The following is a 25491-nucleotide window of genomic DNA, read 5'->3' on the forward strand; positions in this document are numbered from 1 at the left end:
TCACCTCGTTCGACTTTAATTTATAGCATTGAGATTAAGCATCGGCAGTAGGGAGATACATTAAAACATTGATACTGATAAAATTCATTACAAACTTGGACATGTACATAAAAAACACGAGATGCTCAGCGGATGCGGGGCCTATTTACAACGCGACGGGTTCCCTCGCTGTTAAAGTGACGATTCCGAACGGTCTCCGCACGGCGTACATGTTTAACTGCATTTCAGACTTTGTTCAAACTCTGACCTTGCTTCATAAAACATACAAAAATACACCAACGGGTGCCTTTATACATGCAAGCAAAGCGTTAAAAACACAAGACCCAGAGGAATATACAAATTCTGGAAGGGCGACTTGTCGTGACAGCTTCTGAGTCGCGATGACAATGACGAGGTGAATCAACAAGCGGACACCATCAAATCTGTAAACGATGAGACAATCCCATCACGGGAGAGTAACGACGGTGCGGGTCCCCAGGTGTCCCCCATCAGTGCATCACTGCTGCTCTCAGCTGGTCACATTTACTCGAATTTATTTCGATGGTGGCCTAACGGGCCGTCCATAAATGACATCACGCGATTTTGGACGATTTTTGACCCCCCCCCCCCCCTTCGTCACAAAAAGTCAGACCCCCCCCTCAAATATGACGTCACAAAGCTCTGCCCCCCCCCCCCCCCCCCAAAATATATAAAACATGCTTCAAATCGCTTCAAACTATTGTCATTGTAGTGCGTATTTAATGTGGCGCTGCACTCTGATGTTGTAGGAGAAAACATTTATTAAAAAGTCTATTTAATTAAGTAGAACGTGTTGTCTATATTTATTTAAAGTTGCGCATTTTGATGTGACGCCACAGTTCTTAACCCCCCCCTCCCTCGTCACACATCGTCACAAATGTCTCACCCCCCCCCCCCCCGTGCATGACGTTATTTATGTACGGCCCCTAAGACAAGAGTACCACAGCGCAGTTCTTCAAGAACTGATGTTTCTTTTAGCGTAATGCACAAAGTCTGTGCATTTTCATCACTTTCGCGCGATTGTTTTAAAACCACAGCTTCGGCCCTCATCACCGCAAAGCACCCATGTCACCCCACCACAACCTGGGGGCCTCAGTGGCACGGCAAAGTGGTTGGGGCAGTGGCCCAGTCGCATTAAACACACAACTGGAAGTTCCCACTTCTCATGTAAAGCAGCACAATGAGGGTGGAGGGGGGGGCTTACCCAGGGTGTTTGATGCAACCAGCCCCAGCGCCTCTCAACATCCCTGCAAGGACATCTCTAATCCCACACCAGAATGTCTCCAAAAAAGCAAAGCAAGGCAACCGAATTGCCTGGAAGGTGCTACTCGGAACGAATTTTGTGAATCAAGCCAGGTGAATGCTCCACTGGCTGACGTGTTGGTCACCTTGCATCGTGAAAGTCATGATGAATCAGGGGCGATTTTAAAGCGATTATTGCCGGGGAAACGTTACCGGCAATGATTGCCATACCATTGTAGAAAAATAAGTTGCCGGAATCTGATTGCCGTTACAACTTAGAATCAGATTCGGGGTCACACGACTATCCAAGGTTGCGTACTCTTTGCACAAACCATTGCTTCATCACAGTTCTATGCCAAGGCAAAACCAACACAAATGTCTGACTGCCTAAAGAAAAACACCAGCACCAATGTCCAGGCAGCTCGTACTAGGCTCACACGAGTATTCAGTGGAGTGTGCCACCAGGAAAGTGATCAAATGGCAAGCAGCCCTGCAGCATCCAGCATGATACCAGAGTGCAAGTTGATGGAAAGATTTCCCTGGCGCAGATTATTTTAATCACTGTGCCTGCACTTTCATTCTTCATTCCCAGGGGATATTTATCCCCTCTCCATCCCCCCCAAATAAAAGAATGTCCAATGCCATAGTGCAGCCTGGGTAGTACTTGAAAGATAGACTGCTTGGGAATATTTAGGTGTCGTAGAGTTGCCGTTGGCCGCGAGATGGCCTGGAGATGAAAAGATGGAAGTACAGCAATGGATTCTTGATATCTGTGCAGAGCTTTGAGTGTCAACCCCTCCCCCCTGTGTGCGGTGATTTTTTTCTCTGGGCTCCAGTTTCCTCCCACAAGAAGCAAAACTCTCATTACCAACAGGCAGCCACGAGTGTGAAGGCTGCGTATTAGCATGTGCTTGTGCGTGGCGACAGACCGATTGTGGGAGCTGCCTCCACAACCATCATAGAGTTCAGAACACGTCATGTAGCAAGCCACCTTCACAACAGTGGCAAGAAAGCCACAAGAACGCACACTAGGCCACAAAGTTCAGCTCGAAATTGATCTTCCAGCACCAAATGCCGATGTAACGCGAATTTAGCATTGTGGAGTTTGCAAGACAAAGCAAAAGTGATGTAATCTCTGTAAAACGCAGAAACATTGTGCTGGAAGTGATAGGTTTCTCCTGCAGTGACTTGTTGTGGTGACGACCTCAGTGGGACACAAGTGAATTTGCCACAGCAGCAGAATCCGATGTGATGCTGACAAAGAAGACGGCCTTAAAAACCCCCATGTCAGACAGCACCACACTTCAAACGTCAAACTCCTGTGACCGAATACAAACAAATGAATCATCTCAATTGAAATTGACGTTATCCATGCTCTTGCTTCTCACACACAACCACCGCCCCGTCCAAAGGTATCCTGTAAAACGACATCTTAAAACACTCCTCCTCTTGATAAAATGTCAGTCTGGTACAATTATCCGAGACACACACCACACGGTACTCTCCGAGTGGCTTGAGGCCCTTTGGATATATTTCCTGAACACTAATTGGCAATCTTTACGATTCCTTAACGATACTTGCATCGCAAAGCACACTCGTACTTCTGGCTCTGTGCACAACCCATCGGCCATAACTTACACCAACATAATAAGTACAAAAATGCAGTAACATTATGTAATCGGAGGTAACAACACTGGTGAAATGATCGTCAATTCCTGACACCAAAGACAACAAATTAAATGTAACACTTGCTAATAAAAAAAGTGAAAGGCTTCTGCAGTTTTCTCAGGCTGCACCGTGGTGTAGCGTGCAGTGCTGTTGGGCGTCCATGGGGGGAGCTCCTCTCATGCAAGACACCCCATCATGAACACTCGCCAAATGAAACGACCCATGCAGTGGCTTATCCACGCGGGGGGGGGGGGGGCAGGGGTGGCGGTGGTGGGGGAGTGCCTGGGGTAAACGAGGGGGGGGCCTGTCTTCACCTGCGATCGCGGCTAACGCCTCCCTGGCGGAGGGTAGCTCGACTTCGGGTGGTCTGGCACCACGGAGCCCGACGCCACAACACCACCCATGGCTTACGTCCCCTCGCGCGTCTCCAGGACGAGCGGCGAGGCGCTCCCCGGGAACACGCCGCCGCTTTCCGTAAACATGACCGTGGTGGAGTTGGCGCACACAAGTGCATATGTACAAGTCTCTGGTCCCAGGTCTACTCCGCTAAAGGTTCGTTTCGTCCCACGACGCGTCATTCGGGACCTTGAGGCACCGCTTGAGGATCTTTTCCAACTCCTTCCGGGACTTGGCCTCTTCTTCCAGGCCATGTCTCAACCGCCGAGTCTCCTGGGAGAGGGGCAGCAGCCAGAGGAAAATCCGTGTGGATTAAATGCACATCTCAATAACCACGGTGAATGTGGCCAAAATAGACAATGGGGTTAAGCCCGAGTTGAGATCAAGTTTGGAGCCAGATTAACCGGTTAAAGTTTGGGATTTGTATTATGATTTTAACTATGATTGTTTACCCAAGAAAGCCGCACTGAGTCTCATTGACTTTTTACCGATTTTCTTTTCAAGAGTGGCTGCTGATTGCTATTTATATTCCCAATTGGAATTTGTGGGCATATTTCTTCATTTAGCAAATTTGGACCATGAAGTCAGCACACAACAGCCTACTATTTCGAATGACATCACAGTATCTTTAATGTAGATCACAAAGAAGCAGGCGGCGCACATTTTTATGGTTGATACACCGACGGTATGAATCAGGGCAGCTGCTGGATTTGAACTGTGAAAGTCTGCAACGAGTGGTGAAGGCGAAAAAGCGCTGGGTCGCGTCACCGTGTGGTGCACGAAGTGGTACCTGTCTCAGCTCTTGTATTTGGTCCTTCAGGGCATACACAGTGTCGACCAGGCTCCTGCAGGTGACAGGGAACACACGTGATTAAAAGCAGGCTCCTCTCTAAGAGGCGATGGACTTCAGGTGAGGCCCCACACATGTTGTGTCAGGGGCTGTGACTGGAAGGTAACATGTGGTTGGGGGTTGACTCAGCTGATCGTCCCTCAAGAGTCAATTAAATGATTACCGCATTGTAGGAAGATCAACAGTGGATATCCTATGGGAAGACTCACGCCAGAGGAATGTGGAATTTTCGCCATTAAGATAAGGCCTATAAACAGGACATGAGCAGGAAATCCCATTGTCTTGACAGGAAAGGAGTTGATAATTTGAATATTTCCGAGTCTCGGGATCCCACTGAGAGCGTGAGGACCAACTGTTTCTGCCTCTGCTTCTCTTCGCCCTCAGTGTTTGGTGGAGCAGCGCCACTCACTTCTCCTCCGTGACCGTCTGCCCATTGCTCTTCCTCTCCTCGACAATCATCTTCTCTTCTTCAGGGAGCAGCACTTGGGGGGCCACGTCCTTGTTACAAACTGAGGGCAGCAAGAAGACACTCGCTCAAAGCACTGGGCAGTCACCAAGGCGTCTGGACTTGCCAGCAGAGCTGACCACAGCCAGATAGCAACAACCACTCAAGGACAGAAACTGTATAAGTTACATTAACGTTCATCAAAGCATCGATTAAAAGTCAAAGCATAGCTTAAAGCATAAGTTTCCAGGAGAATTGCTCTTTTAATTTTCAGTTATCCTTAAATTGGCATATGAGCCCCGGGTGTATGGAACATGCGAATGTGCGATCACGTATGTGTGTATTTAACATCACACAAAGGTCTGCATGCATGGAGAAAGGCTCTCAGCCTTATACAGACCACCATCTCAAAAGAACTGACCTGTGGCCATGTTGTTTATACCACAAATTTCAAGAGTTGAGGAATATATGGCCATCCCAATGGAGGCAGCTGTGAGAAGAATAGAGAACTGTAGACTGACCATTGGAACCTCATTTGCCAGTAAAAAATATGATAATTGTTTTTTTTACCCTTCTATCATATTTTTTACTGGCAAATGAGGTTCCAATGGTGTAAATGCATTGTCTTTGAGTTGTGCGCCTTTTGGCGTCATCTGGTCCAACCCATGTGAGACTAGGCTCTAAGGAAAGCTGTCTCGGGTGTGGACCAATCAACTTCAAGGACAGTGCACATTATCAGAGTTATGTTTTTTGTTTGCATTATGACTGCAGGTATTGTGGTCTATGCAAACATGACTCCTTGGAAGAAAAAAGGTGTCAGTTTTGTTGCCAGATAGAAGGGTAAAAAAACAATTATCAACTGTAGACTGGTTTCATCCTCAATAAGACTCAGAAGGACAGTCAGCACTGTTCACAGAAGTGACAAAATGGCCACACACTCGGTTCTTTCTAGCAGGTGGTCTCAGATAAGGCTGAGCGTTTTTGGACATGAAAGCACATCTCTTGTGTGTTATTAAATCTCTTTGTTGCCAGCCTGCATTGATGTGTCTGTTGTGATGGGTTTTCTCATCATTTACATATGTGAACGGGTGTGTGCACGTGGGTGTGTGCACGTGTGTGTGTGCACGTGTGTGTGTGCACGTGTGTGTGTGCACGTGTGTGTGTGCACGTGTGTGTGTCCACGTGTGTGTCCACGTGTGTGTGTGTACGTGTGTGTGCACGTGTGTGTGTGCGTGCATGTGTGTGTGCACGTGTGTGTGTGTGTGCGTGTGTGTGTGCACGTGTGTGTGTGTGTGCACGTGTGTGTGTGTGTGTGCACGTGTGTGTGTGTGCACGTGTGTGTGTGTGCACGTGTGGGTGTGTGCACGTGTGTGTGCACGTGTGTGTGTGCACGTGTGTGTGTGTGCACGTGTGTGTGTGCACGTGTGTGTGTGTGCACGTGTGTGTGTGTGCATGAAGCTAAGCAGAGGCAATACGGAGGTCAGCAGAGTCCCAGCGAGACAGGCTGGCGTGCCTGGCCATCCCCTCTGGCCCTGCCAGCTCACAGTCAGACAGAACGTGGTTGTGCATCAGGTCAGTCGCCTGCCAGGCTGCCGGGAGGAGCCGCGGTTACCCGGGACGGGAGGTCCGCGGCAGCGAGTCAAGAAACACATGGGGAAGGGAGTGCGAGGGGTTCATACGTTGAGAGACACGTGGAATGCAAGACAAGCAAACACAGGAAGGTCAAGAGTGGGAGCGAGAGGGGATTGACAGGAGACAAAGGGGTCGGTGGGATGTCACGCGGGGCGGTGACGGGGACGTGAAGGAGGCTGATTGAAAAACACAAAATTAATACAACGTGATGCACCACACGTGCAATGTTCATGCGAAACGAGACAGATTAAGACAGAGCGGCCACGAAAAAATGCGCGACAGGGAAGGGCAGGTGTGGCTAAACGTATTGGGGTTCGTGCTCAAAGTAAAATGAAACAAAATGCAGGGAAGACAAAAAAAAAGATCAAGAAAATGACCACAGACAGGACAGAGACAAAAGAGACACGTTAGTCCACAGGCACCCGCTGAGCCTCCTTCACTGACGCACCGACCTCTAAGCTGTCAAGACAAACGCCGAGCCCCAGAACATCGACCCCAGTCCTCAGGTAACCGACGCGCGGCCATCACGTACACCAAGCCACATTGTACGTATGTATGCTGAACTTCTTTCGCACCGTACGTAGCCAACCATGCTAATCGGAGGTGTGAACATGGAAACTCTGACTCATCTTTGTTCTACAGCATGGGACACAGCCGAGCAAAAAAGACAATTACATAAATCCCACATCATTTTGAATGTACCGATTAACGACATGACTGAGAATCTGGGAGATCATAGCTGATATGCGAAGCTGAAAGGAGAGGTCCCTGAGGTCGGTACGTTGGCAAACACCATGGGGGAGTTTAACAACCACACTCATTTAAGAATCTCAAAGTGGCACGACAGATTCAAAAGCAGACTGAATGGCCCAATGAGAGATCTTGATGCGTGAACAGGAGCCGTGCTGTGTATGAGCCTTGTGTGTGCGATATGAGCAATGCCCTGTGTGTCATGTGTGCTGTGTGTGGGCTATGTGTGTTCGCTGTGTGTGTTCGCTGTGTGCGTGCACTGTGTGTGTGAACTGTGTGTGTGAACTGTGTGTGTGAACTGTGTGCGTGCGCTGTGTGTGGGCTATGTGTGTTCGCTGTGTGTGTGAGCTGTGTGTGTGTGCGCTGTGTGTGTTTGCTGGGTGTGTGAACTGTGTGCGTGCACTGTGTGCGTGCGCTGTGTGCGGGTGCTGTGTGCGGGTGCTGTGTGCGTGCGCTGTGTGTGGGCTGTGTGTGTGCGCTGTGTGTACGCTGTGTGTGTTCGCTGTGTGTGGGCTATGTGTGTTCGCTGTGTGTGTGAACTGTGTGTGTGAGCTGTGTGTGTGCACTGTGTGCATGCGCTGTGTGCGAGCTATGTGTGTGCGCTGTGTGTGAGCTATGTGTGTGCGCTGTGCATGTTGTGGCTTGGGACCCACTGGAGTTGAGTGTCTGCCGGGTCTTGCCGCTGGTACAGTACGCCTCGATCACCTTCAGAATCTGCGTATCTTCCTCAAGTGCAGCTGCGGAACCTGCACACAGAACACACAGCATTACCACTTGAGCAGTGGATTTATAAAGATCAAGCACAAGATGTTGCCACTGGCCAAAGCCACTGATGCCACCGCACCTCATTGCCAAGGCTTTCTACCACTCTGTCAGATCCCGTAGCTGCTGCACAGTCGACACGCGACCTCCAAGATCTACCGTCACAGTATCCCACCGACTGCTTCTTGGGCTTCCCCTCGATCTCCGGACTTGTGGAGACCCCTCCAATCCTGCACAGCAACAGGTGCCACCCAGCGCAGCAGTTTCTTTCTCCTCGTCAAAGCTACAACACTTACCAGCCACCTTCTTCTCTTCCAGACTTCTGCATTACCAGAATCCGTCTCGGACACAGCAGCTCAAAACGCCAACAGCCTCTCTCTTCAAGCTGCCTAGGGTCCAAGCTCTCTCTGGTCTGCACAGTTATCCAACAAACACTCCCACCTCAAATTCCCTTCGTTTACACCACAGATTCATCTCTCTTATCTTGCAAAATGGTCTCCGTGGCCCATCAACACATGCCCTGCAAAAGCAATGTGCCTTCTGACGAAATTTTCACAAAGCCCCGCATTGCGGATGTTACTACAGTAAAGCAGTAACATTTGTGAATGTAGTCTGTCTTGCTTTGTAGACAGATCTGCATCAATTCACCTCCCTGGTAATTTCAAGAATTGTTGATATTTCACGTCTCGATTCGATACAATATACTTATTTCTCCAATATTGTACGGAATGTAGCGACAGCCAATGGGTGGAGGGGTCATGTGAATCCGTTTTTAACGTATCTCAAAAACCGCAGTTGAGTAATTTACATGTAAATATTTTAGCATCAGGGTATTTGGCCAATACCAGTTACATTGTGCGTTTCTTTAGCTATGGGAGGAAACCTGAGAACATGGACGGCACCCATGCAGAAGAGGGGGAGAACATACCTTGCCGGGAATCTAACGCAGGCCCTTAGGGTTAGGGTAGAGTAAGACTGAACTTGGGAGCGAGAGCAAGGGTGGAGCGAGGGTAGGAGCGAGGGTGGAGTGAGAGTGGAGCGTGTGGGACTTGCGTACTCTTCCTCACAAAGTCCTCGTCTGACGGTTTCCGTGTCTTGCGAGATGGCAGCAGCTTCTTCATGGTTTTCGGGCTCCTGCTCAGCTCCTGCAGGTGTTTGACAAAGGTACAGGATTGTATGACGGCATTGTTTTGCACGGTGTGTGTGTGTGCTTTGAGTTGTGCGCCTTTTGGCGTCATCTGGTCTAACACCATGTGAGACTAGGCTCTAAGGAAAGCTGTCTCGGGTGTGGACCAATCAATTTCAAGGACAGTGCATACATTATCAGAGTTATGTTTTTTGTTTGCATTCCGACTGCAGGTATTGTGGTCAATGCAAACATGACTCCTTGTAAAAAAGGTGTCAGTTTTGTTGCCAGATAAAAGGGTAAAAAAACAATTTTTACATCTTACAATTTAAACTTACGGAACATCTAATGCAAACTGCGTCTCCAGATGCAGTATACATTACTTAAATAACAGATATTTTTTCATAATGTCAGCAAGTTTGTTTTAAAATAAACAATTCTAGGGAAACGTTTACCATAGATTTTTCTCACAATCTGACCCTGTTGAGGTTCCGATTTGTTAGAATATAATTGATTGATTTACACTATTTACCCAGGAAAGCCTCACTGAGTCTCTTGACTCTTTTCCTGGAGGGTCCTGCCAAGTTTTCACAGTCGGGGGCGATGTCACTGCTGTGTGTGATCCCAATTGATTAATTTCCAAGACAATTTTCAGCACTGGGATGTTTGACCAATACCAGTTACCTTCATGTGGAAGGAAATTGGTGAACCCGGAGGAAGCCCACGCAGATCAAGGGAAGGACATACAAACTCCACATAGAAAAACGACCAAGTCAGGAATCGAACTCGGACACTTTTTTTGCCGCGAAGCGCGTGTGCTACCGCCGTGCCGCCCCACCTCCTTGTAAATGAGCGCGGCGGACGGGCGGAGCGGCGGTGCCGGGCGAAGGCAGCTCAGGCTCCAGGGCTTGGCCGTCTTGGGCGGCTCCAGGAGCCCCCAGGTCTGCAGGTGGACGTGGTGTGCGCCGTGACTCCCGTGGCTGCCCGCAAGTGGTAGCGTGCGGTAGCCCGGGTTCACCGGCAGCGGCTTGGAAGCCCCGTCAGCGTGCTTCCCTGTCGCGCTGGCTAAGACGGGCGCCGGGAGCTGAAAGGACACATTAGCTTTCGACAGATTCTTATATATTTTTTTGTCTCTCCATATAAACCATTATAATTCAGTGCCAATAGTGCAACCGGCATCATGTCACACACACTCTTGTACGAGGCCGTTTGTCACACGACAGTAAAAAGCAATGAACCACCTTTAAGTGGTCTCTTCAAGTGCCGAGTGTCTGCTGCTGCTGTGGTACTGTGTCCAGTACAACGCTTTGAGATCCTTGATGAAAAGCGCTATATACGTGGAATTATTAGAGTGACTTTTTGGATGATGTAGCTACCGAGAGTAACGTTTGTCGCATGATAGTAAAAACTATTTTTTAAACCTCAGAGCTGGAATTTTGCCACATTTAAGTGCAGAACCAAATTTTTTCGTGTCTTTTTGTTGTGAAACCGTGAGCAAACGGCTCAGCAGTAGCGCCTTTGCCGCCATGCAACAACCATAAAATAATGGTGCCGTTTTGCTTCACAGCGGTCATTAAAGATACTGTGATGCCATTCAAAGAAGGGTATGTTATCGTGCCTGCATCACGGTGCAAGGTTGCCATATTTAAAAATTACTTGCAAACTACTTCAGTTCAGTAAAAAACAGATATTCGACCGTCGCACGCTACTGCGAAAACCAAGTCTGACTCAACAAGTGGCATAATATGAAACATATTAATAATACTAATAGCTTTGTCTTAGACAGACAGGGTGGGTTTCCCCCAGGCATGTGTGGCCATGGTACCGCACCGAGTGCGACTGTGTGGACTTGAGGATGCTGGCGCCGCCATGCGGAGTGGTGCGGCTCTGCCGGTGGAGGTGCTCGAGCCAGGCCTGCACCTCTTGTGGGCCCTGGCACCAGACCAGCATGCGGTCCATCGTGTTCCCTGTGGGCGGCGTGCACGGCAGCGACTCGCACACAACCGCGTCGGCAGCGCACGTGCGACTGTGCATGATGAACCGCTTGCGTTATTTCAAGCGTGATATTTTGATTTAACAGCGCAGAGGTGTGTGTGTGCGTACAGCACTGCATGTACAAAAGCCCTCAACTTTATCCAGGCCACGTGTTAAAAGGACCTGAATGTGTGGCCATATTTATCATCGAGTTGGGAAGACACATCTGCCGCAGTAGTGCGTGGCAAACGCTTGAGGGAAGAATACTGAACACGCAGCCCAACCCGGAAAACCACACATGAATAATAAGCAACTGCGAAAACGTATATATCTTAAAACGCATGAGAATTGGTGTTAATTCATTAATCAATGCATCGTTCCGTGCCTAACAGTTCCCGTATGGGAGACGATGCTCGTATGATTCTCTCTATGTTATTGACAGGTGTCGAGCAGTTTACCGTTAATTTCAAATGCGTTGCGGTAGACATCCCCGTCCTCCATCTTGGTGAAGGACATGCCACTGAGCGGGAACTTTCCCTGCAAACCAAGAGCGCGGAATCTGACTCACGACACGTGGCAACGATAACCCTCACCCGCGTGGGTGAAGAGCATCAGACCTCAAGACTTTAGGTGGTGGTATTGACAAGGCCAGGCGGCGGAAAGGATGAGGGAAGGAGCAGGACGGATCAAAGGTTACACGAAGGAGAATAGAAAACATGGAAATCATGGGGGAAGCAGAGGGGAGGTGAGAAGTAGAGGGTAGAGGCAGAGGAGGAAGGAGGAGGAATTGGGAGGGGAGGTGACATGGAGAAGGGGTGCAGGTAGGGAATAAGGGAGGAGGGGTATGAGGGAGAGGAGGGGGGGGGAGCGGGACGTGGAGGTTACCTGGAAGATGAAGCCGCTCATGCGTGGACTCGCCGACAGCAGCACCAGCACACTCGGGAAGAGCAGCAGGAAGCGCTCCGTCCGGTCCTGCTCAGCAGCATCCCAGCGCACAATTAGCGTCAACATTTTCTGGCGTTTATCTCCAGGGTGTTGAGTGACACTTAAATAGCAAACACGTGATGATGCGTGTACTCACATTACATCGTTTACATGTGCAGTGCGTGTTTATACAATGGACGTCGCACTCGGGCAAACACACAAACAAGTACACGGAGTGAAATGGTGCACACCGCGGGTTCTTACTGAGTGTGCTCGAGCTGTAGCGGCTGCAGATGTAGTGCGCAGTGAGGCTACACTAGAGAGTTCAACAAAGTGAGACTTCCAGCGCGTGTGGGTGGGTGGGTGGAAGATCGTTCCAAGTGAAGCGGCTGTCTGAGCGAGAGTGTGCCTGTTCAAAGTTTTACTGAAGGGGCAGTCACATTTTGATGGTTTTGGGACAGAAGAGCAGAGTTACTGTTGGAGTATTGCATCATTTAGAATGTGCAGGCCAGGTATCACTGGGATGAACATATTGCAAACAGAGATAGCAGTGAGACATTTTGTGGTTCATAACTCTCTCTGTTTTTTAGATAAAACTAGCGGTAAGTACCCGGCGTTGCTCGGGCAAAAAAGGAAGATACACACATGGACTTACACACAGACATTGACCCACACACATAGAAACACATCAACTTAGACGCACACACACATATATATGGTTAAATCCAGGAAACGATCGTTAGCAGGCCAACCTAAATGTTTCTAACCGGTGAAGATGTTCCATTAGGGGGGTGCACGTTTCGCAAGCGTAGAGAAGGGAGGGAATTACCGTGCTCGAGAAGACCTGGAGCTTCATGGAGCGAAAGACCAGGTAGCTTCCACACAGCGTAACACAGCCGATGAAAAGATAATGGCGCTCGACTGATTTGGAGTGAGACCTCTGCTGTTAAACCGGAGCCGGTCATGAGCACATTGGCCAGGTATGGGAATCTCGGCAATCTCTCCACAACTACCGCATCACCAATTGTGAGTTGTGGGGGTGGATTGTTCGATGGTACAAAATACCCAGGCAGGTGCTTAGTTTTGGTGGGGCTGATAGTAAGGCTCCACCTCTTAGTGGCAAGCTCCAGGTTCAACCGCAGTGAGCAGCAATCACCAGAGCATCGGCATACATAACATGGTTGAGCAATAGGGAGGCATCCCTTGACCACACCCGGGCATCGATCAGCCTCCCATTGTATCTGTACCATATGGTAATTCCTCGGGAACAGCCATTGAAGGCTTCACGAACTACGTGGTCAAAAGATGTTAAATAATGTGGAGCCAGAGGACATCCCTGTTACACCCTAAGGTGTAGAGGGAATGGCTCTGACTGACGGCCATGTAGTTTTACGCGGGGCCGCTCACCATCATGAAGGTCCTTAAGGATCATGAGCAAAGTTTGAGGGACTCCGAAAGCATGAAGAACAACCCAGAGGCCAGGCCTACTGATGGTATCATAGGCCTTGAGCAGGTCAATAAAGCGCATACATTCACTCACTCACATGCACACATGAAGCTACAGACACGCAAAGAAATGGACTTACACTGACTGACATGGAGCCATGCACACAAAGCGACTATCACAGACAGCCATGGACTGACACACACAGACATCGACTCACACACACAAACACATGGACTTACACACACATACATAGACTGACACACATTGCCCTACACACACATAGACATATGGACTGTGACACACAGACATCTACTTTAGATACACACACATGGATTAACAAACACACATCGACACACATAGACACACAAACGCACATTGACTTACACACTCAGATGGAGCCATGCACACACATCGACTCACACACACGCATTGACGTACACACATCGAGTGAAACACAGACGTATGAACTAACACACACATGTGGACTAACACACACACAGCGACAGATACGCACACAAATGGACTGACACACACACACAAACACTTGTACGTACACACACACGGGGCGTTGTCCATTTGAAAAAGACAGACACACACATGGACCCACACACATAGAAACCCATCGACTTACACGCACACAAACACATGGACTCACACACACAGACATCGACTTTAGGCACACGCATCTAGTTTCTGCACACGAACATTATAACAGTAATAGAGTATTAGGCAACTTATGAGTTGAATAATAGTAAACAATGAAGCAGAGTTGTTATGTGCACACAAACATTATCATTGTAATGTTTGTAAACGTATTTGTTTAATAATAGTAAACAATAAACCTGAGTTTTTAGCGAAAGATTGAATAAAAGTGTACTTTACATTGGCGTGGTGACGCCTCGTCCTGTGCAGAGCCCGCGGCCTCGCCTAGATTGGCAAGCCGGAGGTGAGACATTGCCAGGCTGCGAGCTGGGCCGCTACCCCCGCCCCCCGCCACCATCCCCCCGCCGTCGCCATAATAATACTATGTAACCACTTTAATAATATAAAATTTATATCTAAGGACTTTATATGAGTAACTGCACGCATTGGGGGGGGGGGGGGGGGGGAAGAGGACATCACACTGTGAAGATAAATCGGCAGCGTGATGTGTATATCTATTCCATGTTAAACACGTAAAATAAAATGTCTCCCGTGAGCTGGAGCGAACGCGCATGACTTGGCAGGGTCCGCCCCCCCCCCCCACGCAATTGGCGTCACTTGGTACGGTCGATGTCGCGCAATAAGTAAATAATGAATAATAGAAACGGCACAAATGTGTTAATTAAACTACTTGAAAGTTTACGGACGGGAAAACGGAATAGCCTAAACCCACCACGGGGCTTAGGGCGTGCCGCCTGGAAAATTATTTCAGTCTTAAACCCCACCGAGAGCCAAATCCCCCGCAAGCGCGAGCGTGCGGAGACTTTTATATATAAGATAAGCATGTATAGTTGTAAACGGCACACATGCTGCACACGGTTAGCCTAAACACCGTGTAAGCAGCTCGATGACCATCATTGTGGCTTTGTGTATGCATCATCGCAATCATCAGCTGTGATTAGTCCATTTCTGGAAGAAAGGCCTCTCATCCCGCCGCCACCTCTTGCGATTTTACCATGATTTCACAATTCACCGAGCACATGTGCGCGAGACAATTTCACGCAAAGCAAATTTCTTGATTTCGTGCGATGCTCAGCGTTTATCGCTTCAATTGTGGCCCCCTCCGCTCCACACCCTGCTGCCGAAACACGGGTCACTCTCGCGAGTGCACAACTTCCTGCCATGACGGCGGCAATGCCCACCTCGCTGCCAGTCGCCTGCACCACGGCCTGGCTCATGTACACGATGCTGCCCAGCGCCTTCATGTCCTCGCCCTCCCAGCCGCGGATCGGCTCCGTCATCATCTGTAGCTCCAGCTCCTTGCGTTTCCTCATCTCGCGGCACTGCGTCTGCGAGCAGCACAGCAGACGAGGTCGTCACGGTGGTCTGGGTCACCTGCAGCGCGTGTGTGTCATGGGACCTAAGTGAACTCAAGATTTAATGAGCCATCGTGAGAGATCGCATCACCAAGTAGTGATCGTTCGTAATTGATTTTTGGGGGTTGGACGCGTAAGGATGTGCCCAAATCTGTATCATGACTTCCTAGATATTCCTGATCATGCGTGACACTGACTTAAGCGAAATGGCACGTATATATATGCTAAGTTTGGTTGTGAGAATTGTTCTACAACTTACCGGTGAGCTGAAACATTAGTAATTGGCACGTTTAACGCTTGTACACCATACAACAATTCATTTGTTTGGCTGCAATGAGTTGTGGAGGGGTTCTAATTACATAGATATGGCAAGATCATTATGTGGCCTAACCTAAAATGCAACTACGAATTATAATACTATCTATGGGACCTTTTAATAACTGCTTAATCATAGTTGCATTGTCTTTGTACTGTTCCACCTTTTGATATTCTCTGGTCTACCACTGGTGAGACATGGCCATAAAAAAGGCTGTCTCTGGATTAGGCCAATCAGTTTCAAGGACAATGCATATATTATCAGAGCATGTTTGTTTGCATGTTTTGCCACAATTATGTGTGGTTAATGCTGACTTGATGTCTTGAAAACGGTATCTATTTGGTGTTTGAGCATCTTAACACCTCCTACTTTATTGCCAGAAAGGGTAAAAGCTAGAATTATAACACTGGCTGCGAAAACCTACGAGTTGAGTAGTGTTGACGTGACCCATTGAGACGCTGCGAGTGACCCATGCGACCGATGAGCGAATGTCACAGTTGCTCTGGGGCCGAGTTTCCGCTTAGCGTGGGGGTCGGCTTCTCACCGCCAGGGTCTTGAATGCCGTCATGCCCCCGTGGATGTCGTTTCTGTCCGGGTGAATGTCCTGTAAACAGAGCCGCCACATTAGCGACGAGCTACCTTGGTGCCTGCTCGCGTCATGTACATTAACAACGACGGTCACGTTTGGTGCGCCGTGCAAAACACCACAAGCAGTCCCGGACCAAAAGAGCATTGTGCCCCTCTTGTCTTCAGGCTACCATCAAAATACATGTCCTGAAGAACTGCTTGCTGCCTGTCAATGAGTCACAGTTTTTTTTGCATAATTCACAAAGGCTTAGTACTGTTTGCACGTTTGTGCGGGGTGTTTGAAACATGCGGTTATTATTTTGTTAGGATGGGATTTCTTCGTCATTTACAGACTTGATCACGCCCTTGTCGGCTGAGAGGATGACTATGTCATCTCTCTATTTTTAGTTGAGACAGCTCAAAGCACTCATCCTTACTGATGTTGATAATAGGTGTCTTAGCGTTTATGAGGATTGCAGCGATTTCCGATCTTGCCACATCTGCAGGAATGTGTCCCAAACCCTTAAGGGCTATGTCAATCTGGGCAATGATATCATCAACTGGGATGTGTTTAGGGGTGACTGCGAAATTCAACCCTTTAGCTGATTGATAACAATCTTGTCACCATCTAACTTTTTAACATGTGGATCTGGCTTCTTCTTGGACAGGAGTATGAACTTGACAGAAAAAAATGTCTATATCTGATTGGGAACATGTAGATAACATGACTGCCTCGTCAGCCGCCTCAATATCAGCTAAATGCACAGAAAACCTGATTGCCAAGTTCACGAATTATTCCTTGGTTCATTCGGTTTGTTTGTTTTCTCATTCATTTGTACCTGATGATGGTTGCTTGTGTTGCAATAGAAACGTCGTATTGTATTATTATTTTATTTTATTTATTTCTACGTGACTTTACCGAAAGAACCAGAGAATAAGTATTGGATGTTTAAATCGAAAAGAGACCAGATGGCTCAATGGGACACTGTCTACAGGAAAGCCACCCATACGGATGCCTACCTAAAACCTGACTCCCACAAAATCCATCCCAGAATAATTCCCTCATCAAAACTCTACACCACAGAGCTCTATGTATTTGTGACCATCACCACCTAGCCAGTGAACTGGAACACGTACACCAAGCCCTCCAGATGAATGGATATTCAGACTACACAATCCGTAAAGCTACCATCACCCCAACCGTTGGGAAAGAACCATCTGAGGAACCAATCAAAACCATCTCACCTTGCCATACATAGCAGGGGTCACCAAAAATATATCTACGATCATGTGCAAACACAACATCCAGGTTCGATTCAACACAGTACATAAAATTTGTGATCTGATCCCATCTGTAAAAGATGTGATCCCTGACATGCAATACCCCGGCGTCTACAAACTAAGCTGTGTCTGCGGCAGTAGTTACGTTGGGGAAACAAAGCGACATGTCTCGGACTGTGTTCGTGAACACAACGCAGATCTGAAACACGGTAGGACCAATATCTCTGCCGTGGCTGATCATTGTTTTAACGCTGTGGGCTCACACGAAATTGATTTTTCCAAGAGGAAGGTACTCTGCAAGCCCACTGGCTATCAGCAAAGATTCGTTCATGAAGCCATCCAGATATATAAACACAGACACAATTTCAACCGAGAAGATGGGTACAAATTGAGCAATCATTGGAAGGACGTTATTAACCAGGTTAAGTAATAACTGGCTGTGATGTTTAGTAGTTATTTTCGACTCTCTGGTGTTACATTAACAGGTTAAATGCCTTTACATTAACAGGTTAAATGTCTCACTAACACAGCCACCGTTGCTCGTTTTCCTTGATGTGGCGGTGGCTCTACGATCTTACATTGACATGCTAATCTCTCACAATGCAAGGGCCACCCCCGCAGCTTCGTCGTGGTGGACGTTGCCCAGCCCTCTCCGATCTTACATTTACAAGCAAATTTCATCACTATCCCCGCCCACTTCGCTTATGACCCTTGGGCTACACCCATCTCAAACCTTATAACATCCTGCCTCAGCAGCTCTCTTGCTATTTTTTCACACGATGACGATTGCTTGCGTTGCGATCGAAACGTCGTGATATTTTTTATAATGTTTTCTATCTACGTGGCTTTACCGAAAGACCCAAAGAATAAACACTTAATCTAAAATCGTTGATATTCACTGGCCATATAAAATCATCATCATCATCATCACCACCTCCATGTGCCTTTCCAACTCCTTCAGCAGGGTCGGGTACTTGTCGAGACGCATGAAGGGCTTGCTCAAGCTGGTGGTGAGCATGAGCAGGCCAGGGCTACTCACACCTTTGCTCTCCATGAACTCTCCCAGCATCTCACTGTCACATACGGACACGGACATGCACCGCAGCAGTCAGTGTGGGCCATCAGGAACGTGAGTGTTCAATATGGGTGTTCAATATGGGTTAGGGATAGGGGCTGAGTTAGGGATGGGGGATGGATTACGGATAGGGCCTAAGGTTACGGCTGGAATAGTGATAGAGGTTGGGATAGTGATAGGGACTGGAATAGGGATAAGAGCTGAGTTAGTGATAGAGGCTGGGATAGTGATAGGAGCTGGATATGGATAGGAGCTGAGTTAGGGACAGGGGGCTGGGATAGGGACAGGATTCTGTGATAGGGACTGGGTTGATGGCAGGTCCACCTGTGCTCCTGGAGGGTGCGCACGGCCCAGGGGTGGTTGCAGCAGTACGCCAGGTAGAGGCCATGCATCTGATTCATTAGGGACATGAAGCAGCCGCCCACTGTCTGCTGGGACTCTGGCAACCTGTGGAGATACATACACGAGGAGATACACACACAGATCTACACCCACTAAGGTACACCAAACGGAATTCATTTGGCAACATCAGACGCAACTTAATGGCTCCTCCAAACTCGACTCACAAAGCTACAAACCAAGCCCACTGCTTTTAAATGCCACATGTAAGAAAGACTCACTTTGTACAGTCCTCAAGGGCCTGCACCAGGCCCTGCTGGAAGGCGCACACGTCCTCCAGGTTTCCCATCAGCGTGGACACATCCGTGGCAGAGAGCCTGCACCCGGCACGCGAGGGCCGCTCGATCAGGTTAAAGGTCCTCACGTGGCCTAAACGGACTGTTAGGCAAGGCACTGTGAGTGAGCACCTATGAAGGATGGCACAGAGCACGTCTGCATCTGTCACCCTCCCACGCTCACACGCTCTCGCACGCAGGGCACGCTCAGCAACAAGGTGCGAGTTACTTGTCGGAGTTGTGCAGCGGCCTCAAGAAGTTGCCGAGGAGGTGCTGCAGCTCTCGGCAGTACTCGCGCTCCGTCTCCACGATATTCTGCAGCACCTGTGGAATGGGGGCACGCGCTCCACTCAACTGTTGTTGTATCTCTGCGGACCTTCAGCCCTGGCTGCTGGATTAAAGTGTCCAGGAGGGACGAGAGACATACCACATTGTAGTAGCCCTTGTTGGAGATCGGGCTGTCCACGCTCTTGCCAGTACTTTTCGATTTGGGCGACGTAGGTCTTTCTGAAAGTCAAGTTTTCGAGGAAATGTTTTAGCCATGTCGGTCTCCTTTAATGAGCTCGGAGATTATATAAATCCACTGAGATACACGAAATTCCGCTGCCTCTTTTGCAAGGGTGACCTTGGTTACACCTACCAACCGTACATGCGCTCATACTGGATCAATGCCGCTGAAGTTATGCACTCCCAGGAAGTTGTGGGGCGAATGGGTCTTTGAAAGGATATTTTCATTTATTATATGTAGAGACAGACACATGAAAGAGTCGCATTGTGCGCTCTTTTGTAACAAAGAGACAAAATGTAACAATATTTTAATAAAAAGGAAAAGTAACAAGGTAAATTACACCTGCAAATTATAGTCTTTTTTAAGTATGCCAGAGATATAATGTGATTTCTGAAAAGAAAGGCGACTCCATCAGATAAGGAGAGGGAATTGGGAAGATTGCAGGAAATGTCAAAGTATAAACGATTTAGCTTAAGGCAGCCAGAAAACATTAAATCAAACGTGGTGTTTTGCTTTCAAATTTTATCATTTTTTACTTTTCTACTAAACGTGACAAATATATGAATCAGGTAAATGAGCTCTTGTGTCTATTACTAAATGCAACCAGACAAACATCCAACGCAGAGTCCTGCTGAAAACGTCTTGAGACTCAGTGAGGACTTCCTGGTTAAATTACTTAATTTTGTGTAAAAAAATGTGAGTTTGTAATGCACGAGAACAAGGCAGCACCATTTGTGGCCAAGGATCTCAGACATCCTTAGGCTTATTCCTCTGATCAAACTCACGCGAGTATATCAATCTCCCAGCAGTGCAGAATCCAAGTTATTTCCGATTCAAATGAGCACTGAGGTGGTGTTCTATCTCTCGTTAATAGTACTGAGCCAGTGGTTAAATTTAACATTTCTATGGTGGGGGGGAATTGCATCTATAGAACAACCACTGTTTATCTGTCCCAGAAGGATGATGACGATAGGCCGAGTCAACCCCCCAACCAGGATTTGAACTCGACCGCGAGCTGCCCACTCTACGGCCGAGCCACCGGGCAGACGGTGCGTGCGAAATCAGCGCCACCACTCAGGGCACACGAGGACTCGGCCCCCGCACGCAACGTGCGGACGGCGCCGCTCACCGTTGCCCTTGAGCTCACGCACGTAGTTGCTGGGGAACCAGCCGGTGCGGCCGGCGAGCGTGCCCTCCCACCAGCCCCCGTCCTCGGGACGCGTCACCGTGATGATGTCGCCCTTGCTGAACGACAGTTCATCCTCGTTGTTGCGTTGGAAGTCGAAGCGCGCACGCACCACCGCCGTGTGCCCGCCGCTCTCCGTCATGTCCTGTCGGGGCCCGGCCCGGCAGTGCCGCGGAGTTACAATCAAACGCGGCAGCGCGGCAATCACCGCAGCAGCAATAACCGGGCTGCGCACACTCACAAGGGGTGGTGGCATGGCCGAGTGGTAGCGTGTTCGCCGCTCGTTGCAGAGGTTTGCGGTTCAAAGCTGGAAGGCCGCTCCGATTGATGCTCAAAGGCAAAGTGATTCGCTCGCTCAAATGAGCACGTATTCATCAGCTCAGGATGGATGAGCCTTCTGGGGTGCAGCCCCAAAAAATCTGGAACACCACCCGGCCTGCCACCGTACATTTGAAATGCACAGAGTCTCTCAATTCAGTGGTCTGTGCAAGACGTACCTGTTCAGACTCGCCTTCTCATAAAATAAAAAAATTAAGAAGGGGAAAAAACAATACTGTTTCGACATCATGGGACCACCTTTGCCAGTACCAAAATATGATAATAGGTTTCCCCCTTTTTTCTGGCAACAAAACAGCTGTGTTAAGATGTTAAAACACCAAACTGAAACCTTTTACAAGGAACCATGTCTGCATTAATCACAATACTTGTGGTCAGAATGCAAACAAAAAGGCATCTCTCTGGTCTAACACCGTTTTGAGACTAGACTCAAAAGAAAGCTGTCCCTGGTGTGGACCAATCAGTTTCAAAGACAATGCATATATTATCAGAGTACGTTTTTTGTTTGCATCCTGACCACAAGTATTGTGGTTAATGCAGACATGATTCCTTGTAAACGGTTTCAGTTTAGTGTTTTAACATCTTAACACCTGTTTTGTTGCCAGAAAAAAGGGGAAAACCTATTCTCAATACTGCTTCTTTACTTATTATGTATTCGCTACTTATTTTTATCATGCTATTCGTAATGTTGCACTGATGCACTACTTTATTGAGGGCGATGTTGGCACGCAAAATTAAGATTGACTGATCTCCTTGGTTCAGCCCTGAGCCAGTCATGGATATTCCTCATTCCTATGGCAGGGACAAGTCTATCCATAGGCAAACCACTGTTGACTTCCTCAAAAAGTATTTTATTCTTATTTTATCCACCCCCGGGAGGGATGATGAGCTGAGTCAACCCGTGACCAGTGTTTGAACTCACAACCTTCTGATTGATAATTGTTTTTTTACCCTTCTATCTGGCAACAAAACTGACACCTTTTTTACAAGGAGTCATGTTTGCATAGACCACAATACCTGCAGTCATAATGCCAACAAAAAACATAACTCTGATAATGTATGCACTGTCCTTGAAGTTGATTGGTCCACACCCGAGACAGCTTTCCTTAGAGCCTAGTCTCACATGGGTTGGACCAGATGACGCCAAAAGGCGCACAACTCAAAGACAATGCACCATCAGAGTATGAGAGCTCGGGGTAAAGCATTTACACCATTGGAACCTCATTTGCCAGTAAAAAATATGATAATTGGTTTTTTACCCTTCTATCTGGCAACAAAACTGACACCTTTTTTTCTGATTGCGAGCTGCTCAACTTTAGCACGGAGCCACCGGGCCGGCTAATCTTGTGGGTGTATTACTTGCAAACTGCTACGCACCATCCGCTTCACAGTGGACGTTCAGGATTCCACGATGTCGTTTGAAGAGTAGTAGGCCACTGTGCGTCGGTGTCACGGTTCAAACTTGAAAATTACTAGCAAATGACTTAAGTGGAAAACGCATGGAAATTGACACCCCCCCAAACCTTGAAAAACTTAGCAGTACCCTCATTCAGTCTCAAAACTCAAGTGAGGCTTTGCTAGATAAACAAGCGTAGAAATAATAATGATGAAAATAAGTCTACTCCCCTCCACGCACTCCCCCCCCCAAAGCAATCTCCTCCATGCATTATCTAATCCAGCAAGCAAGGATTTATATCGAAGCCCATCATCAACCTTTGCTGTTGCTTCTAGATGATGAATAAAACCCAAATGTTGAACGTTATTGTACGTTATCGAAATATCTTGGGGTCTGCAGCGTCAGTGATGTACGAGCATCATACATTCAAAAACTCACCACCAGTGGGGGTGGTAGGGCGGTTCAGAATGAAGAGGGATAGAGCTGGCACTGGCTGAGATCAAATCCGAGCAGCCGGCCATGAGAAAGCTGGATACTCAAGTGCGGAGAGTTAAGAGTCTCAGCCCGGCCACAATATGAGTAATGGTGGTTAACAAGAAGTAGCGTGATTGTGTTGCAGGTCACACCTGCAGAGTGATGGTGGTGTTGTGGTTCCCACTGAGAGAGTGGTGGTGTTGTGGTTGTCACTGAGAGAGTGGTGGTGTTGTGGTTGTCACTGAGAGAATGGTGGTGTTGTGGTTGTCACTGAGAGAGTGGTAGTGTTGTGGTTAAATTTCGATTTAAAGCTTTCGTGACTGCAGGGATTCATCTTCTTGGTTCTTTCGGTAAAGTCACGTAGAAGGGAAGTAATAAAATAATAAAAATAAAACATAATAAAACAATTCTCACGACGTTTCGGCCACAACGCAAGCAGCCGTCCTCAGGCGAAGAAGCTTGGTGGTTCTTCATTCTTCGCCTGAGGACGGCTGCTTGCGTTGTGGCCGAAACGTCGTGAGAATTGTTTTATTATGTTTTATTTTTATTATTTTATTACTTCCCTTCTACGTGACTTTACCGAAAGAACCAAGAAGAGTGTTGTGGTTGTCACTGAGAGAGTGGTAGTGCTGTGGTTGTCACTGAGTGGTGGTGCTGTGGTTGTTACTGAGAGAGTGGTGGTGTTGTGGTTGTCACTGAGAGAGTGGTGGTGCTGTGGTTGACACTGAGTGGTGGTGTTGTGGTTGTCACTGAGAGAGTGGTGGTGTTGTGGTTGTCACTGAGAGAGTGGTGGTGCTGTGGTTGACACCGAGTGGTGGTGTTGTGGTTGTCACTGAGAGAGTGGTGGTGTTGTGGTTGACACTGAGAGAGTGGTGGTGTTGTGGTTCCCACTGAGAGAGTGGTGGTGTTGTGGTTGTCACTGAGTGGTGGTGCTGTGGTTGACACTGAGTGGTGGTGCTGTGGTTGACACTGAGTGGTGGTGCTGTGGTTGTCACTGAGAGTGGTGGTGTTGTGGTTGACACTGAGTGGTGGTGCTGTGGTTGTCACTGAGAGTGGTGGTGCTGTGGTTGACACTGAGTGGTGGTGTTGTCGTTGTCACTGAGAGAGTGGTGGTGTTGTGGTTCCCACTGAGAGAGTGGTGGTGCTGTGGTTGTAACTGAGAGAGTGGTGGTGCTGTGGTTGACACTGAGAGAGTGGTGGTGCTGTGGTTGATACTGAGAGAGTGGTGGTGCTGTGGTTCCCACTGAGAGAGTGGTGGTGTTGTGGTTGTAACTGAGAGAGTGGTGGTGCTGTGGTTGACACTGAGAGAGTGGTGGTGCTGTGGTTGACACTGAGAGAGTGGTGGTGTTGTGGTTGTCACTGAGAGAGTGGTGGTGCTGTGGTTGACACTGAGTGGTGGTGCTGTGGTTGTCACTGAGAGTGGTGGTGTTGTGGTTGACACTGAGTGAGTGGTGGTGCTGTGGTTGACACTGAGTGAGTGGTGGTGTTGTGGTTCCCACTGAGAGAGTGGTGGTGCTGTGGTTGACACTGAGTGGTGGTGCTGTGGTTGACACTGAAGGGTGGTGCTGTGGTTGACACTGAGTGAGTGGTGGTGTTGTGGTTGACACTGAGTGAGTGGTGGTGCTGTGGTTGACACTGAGTGGTGGTGCTGTGGTTGACACTGAGTGGTGGTGCTGTGGTTGGCACTGAGAGAGTGGCGGTGCTGTGGTTGACACTGACCAAATGTTGGTGGTGAGACAAGGGTGCGGTGGTGGCGGGCGTCTGGGTTGTGGCAGCTGCTGCGTCTCGGCGTGCGCTCACCCTTCGCACGGCCCAGCTCGCCCTCGCCGCTGCTCCTGCTGGAGGACAGAGCATGGCAACGATCACAGCCCCGCACTTCCCACAGACGTCGGCATCGCGAGGAAACGACTAGGCGGCACGGCGCACAAGGGAGAGTCCACTCCGCAGCGGACGCTCCACTGCGCAGGCGGCGCTCGGCTTGTAGCTTCTCCCGAGGAAAGAAAATATTCAGGTGCCACACTTCCCTTTATGATGCAAAACTGTCGATCTAAAAATGGAACATTGCTGAATGAGGAAGTTGTCGGCAAAGCCAAGGGGCGCTGGCACGCAGTGCGCACTCAGGCTTTGCCAGGTGTGGCCACACGGGCACGCCTGGCTTCGCTCACCAAACGAGCAGCTCACATCACTCGCAAGTACACAGACTCACCATTCTGGGAATAGTTGTCATCATTCTTAACTATTGTGCTTATTTACGGCGTGCTAAGTCTCATGATTCTTTTTCGCGAGGGTCCTGCCAAGTGATGACGATTGCCATTCCCAATCGAGTAATTTGCATGCAAGTTTTCAAATTTCAGCAGGTTGTGCCGTGACTCCGGGATCTTTAATATCCGTGAAGCAGTTGGCCGGGGGGGGGGGGAGTGCTTTAC

General features: G+C 48.5%; 1 protein-coding gene across 12 annotated transcripts in view; it reads right to left on the bottom strand.

Annotated features, from left to right (window-relative positions):
• Window positions 1-25491, bottom strand: part of ARHGEF7 (Rho guanine nucleotide exchange factor 7) — a 42531-nt gene continuing 17040 nt past the window's right edge. For 6 of the 12 annotated variants that reach the window (XM_061570501.1, XM_061570508.1, XM_061570498.1 and 3 more), the window contains exons 2-20: window positions 24785-24903; window positions 20803-21004; window positions 19593-19672; window positions 19395-19489; window positions 19112-19207; window positions 18816-18938; window positions 18351-18489; window positions 16113-16172; window positions 15079-15225; window positions 11749-11835; window positions 11322-11400; window positions 10720-10856; window positions 9728-9973; window positions 8821-8908; window positions 7655-7747; window positions 6095-6208; window positions 4584-4683; window positions 4115-4169; window positions 1-3597 (exon numbers count right to left, since the gene is read on the bottom strand). In XM_061570501.1, the coding sequence (XP_061426485.1) occupies window positions 3475-3597; window positions 4115-4169; window positions 4584-4683; window positions 6095-6208; window positions 7655-7747; window positions 8821-8908; window positions 9728-9973; window positions 10720-10856; window positions 11322-11400; window positions 11749-11835; window positions 15079-15225; window positions 16113-16172; window positions 18351-18489; window positions 18816-18938; window positions 19112-19207; window positions 19395-19489; window positions 19593-19672; window positions 20803-21004; window positions 24785-24903 (2183 nt within the window). In that variant the 3' untranslated portion in view covers window positions 1-3474. Of the gene's footprint in view, window positions 3598-4114; window positions 4170-4583; window positions 4684-6094; window positions 6428-7654; window positions 7748-7845; window positions 8909-9727; window positions 9974-10719; window positions 10857-11321; window positions 11401-11748; window positions 11836-15078; window positions 15226-16112; window positions 16173-18350; window positions 18490-18815; window positions 18939-19111; window positions 19208-19394; window positions 19490-19592; window positions 19673-20802; window positions 21005-24784; window positions 24904-25491 lie in introns of those variants that run through there. The other 6 variants (XM_061570502.1, XM_061570503.1, XM_061570500.1 and 3 more) reach the window with 6 other exon arrangements.

The sequence above is a fragment of the Lethenteron reissneri genome, chromosome 45 (genome assembly GCF_015708825.2).
Source record: "Lethenteron reissneri isolate LAM-NWPU_2019-01 chromosome 45, ASM1570882v1, whole genome shotgun sequence".
Lineage (NCBI taxonomy): Eukaryota > Metazoa > Chordata > Hyperoartia > Petromyzontiformes > Petromyzontidae > Lethenteron > Lethenteron reissneri.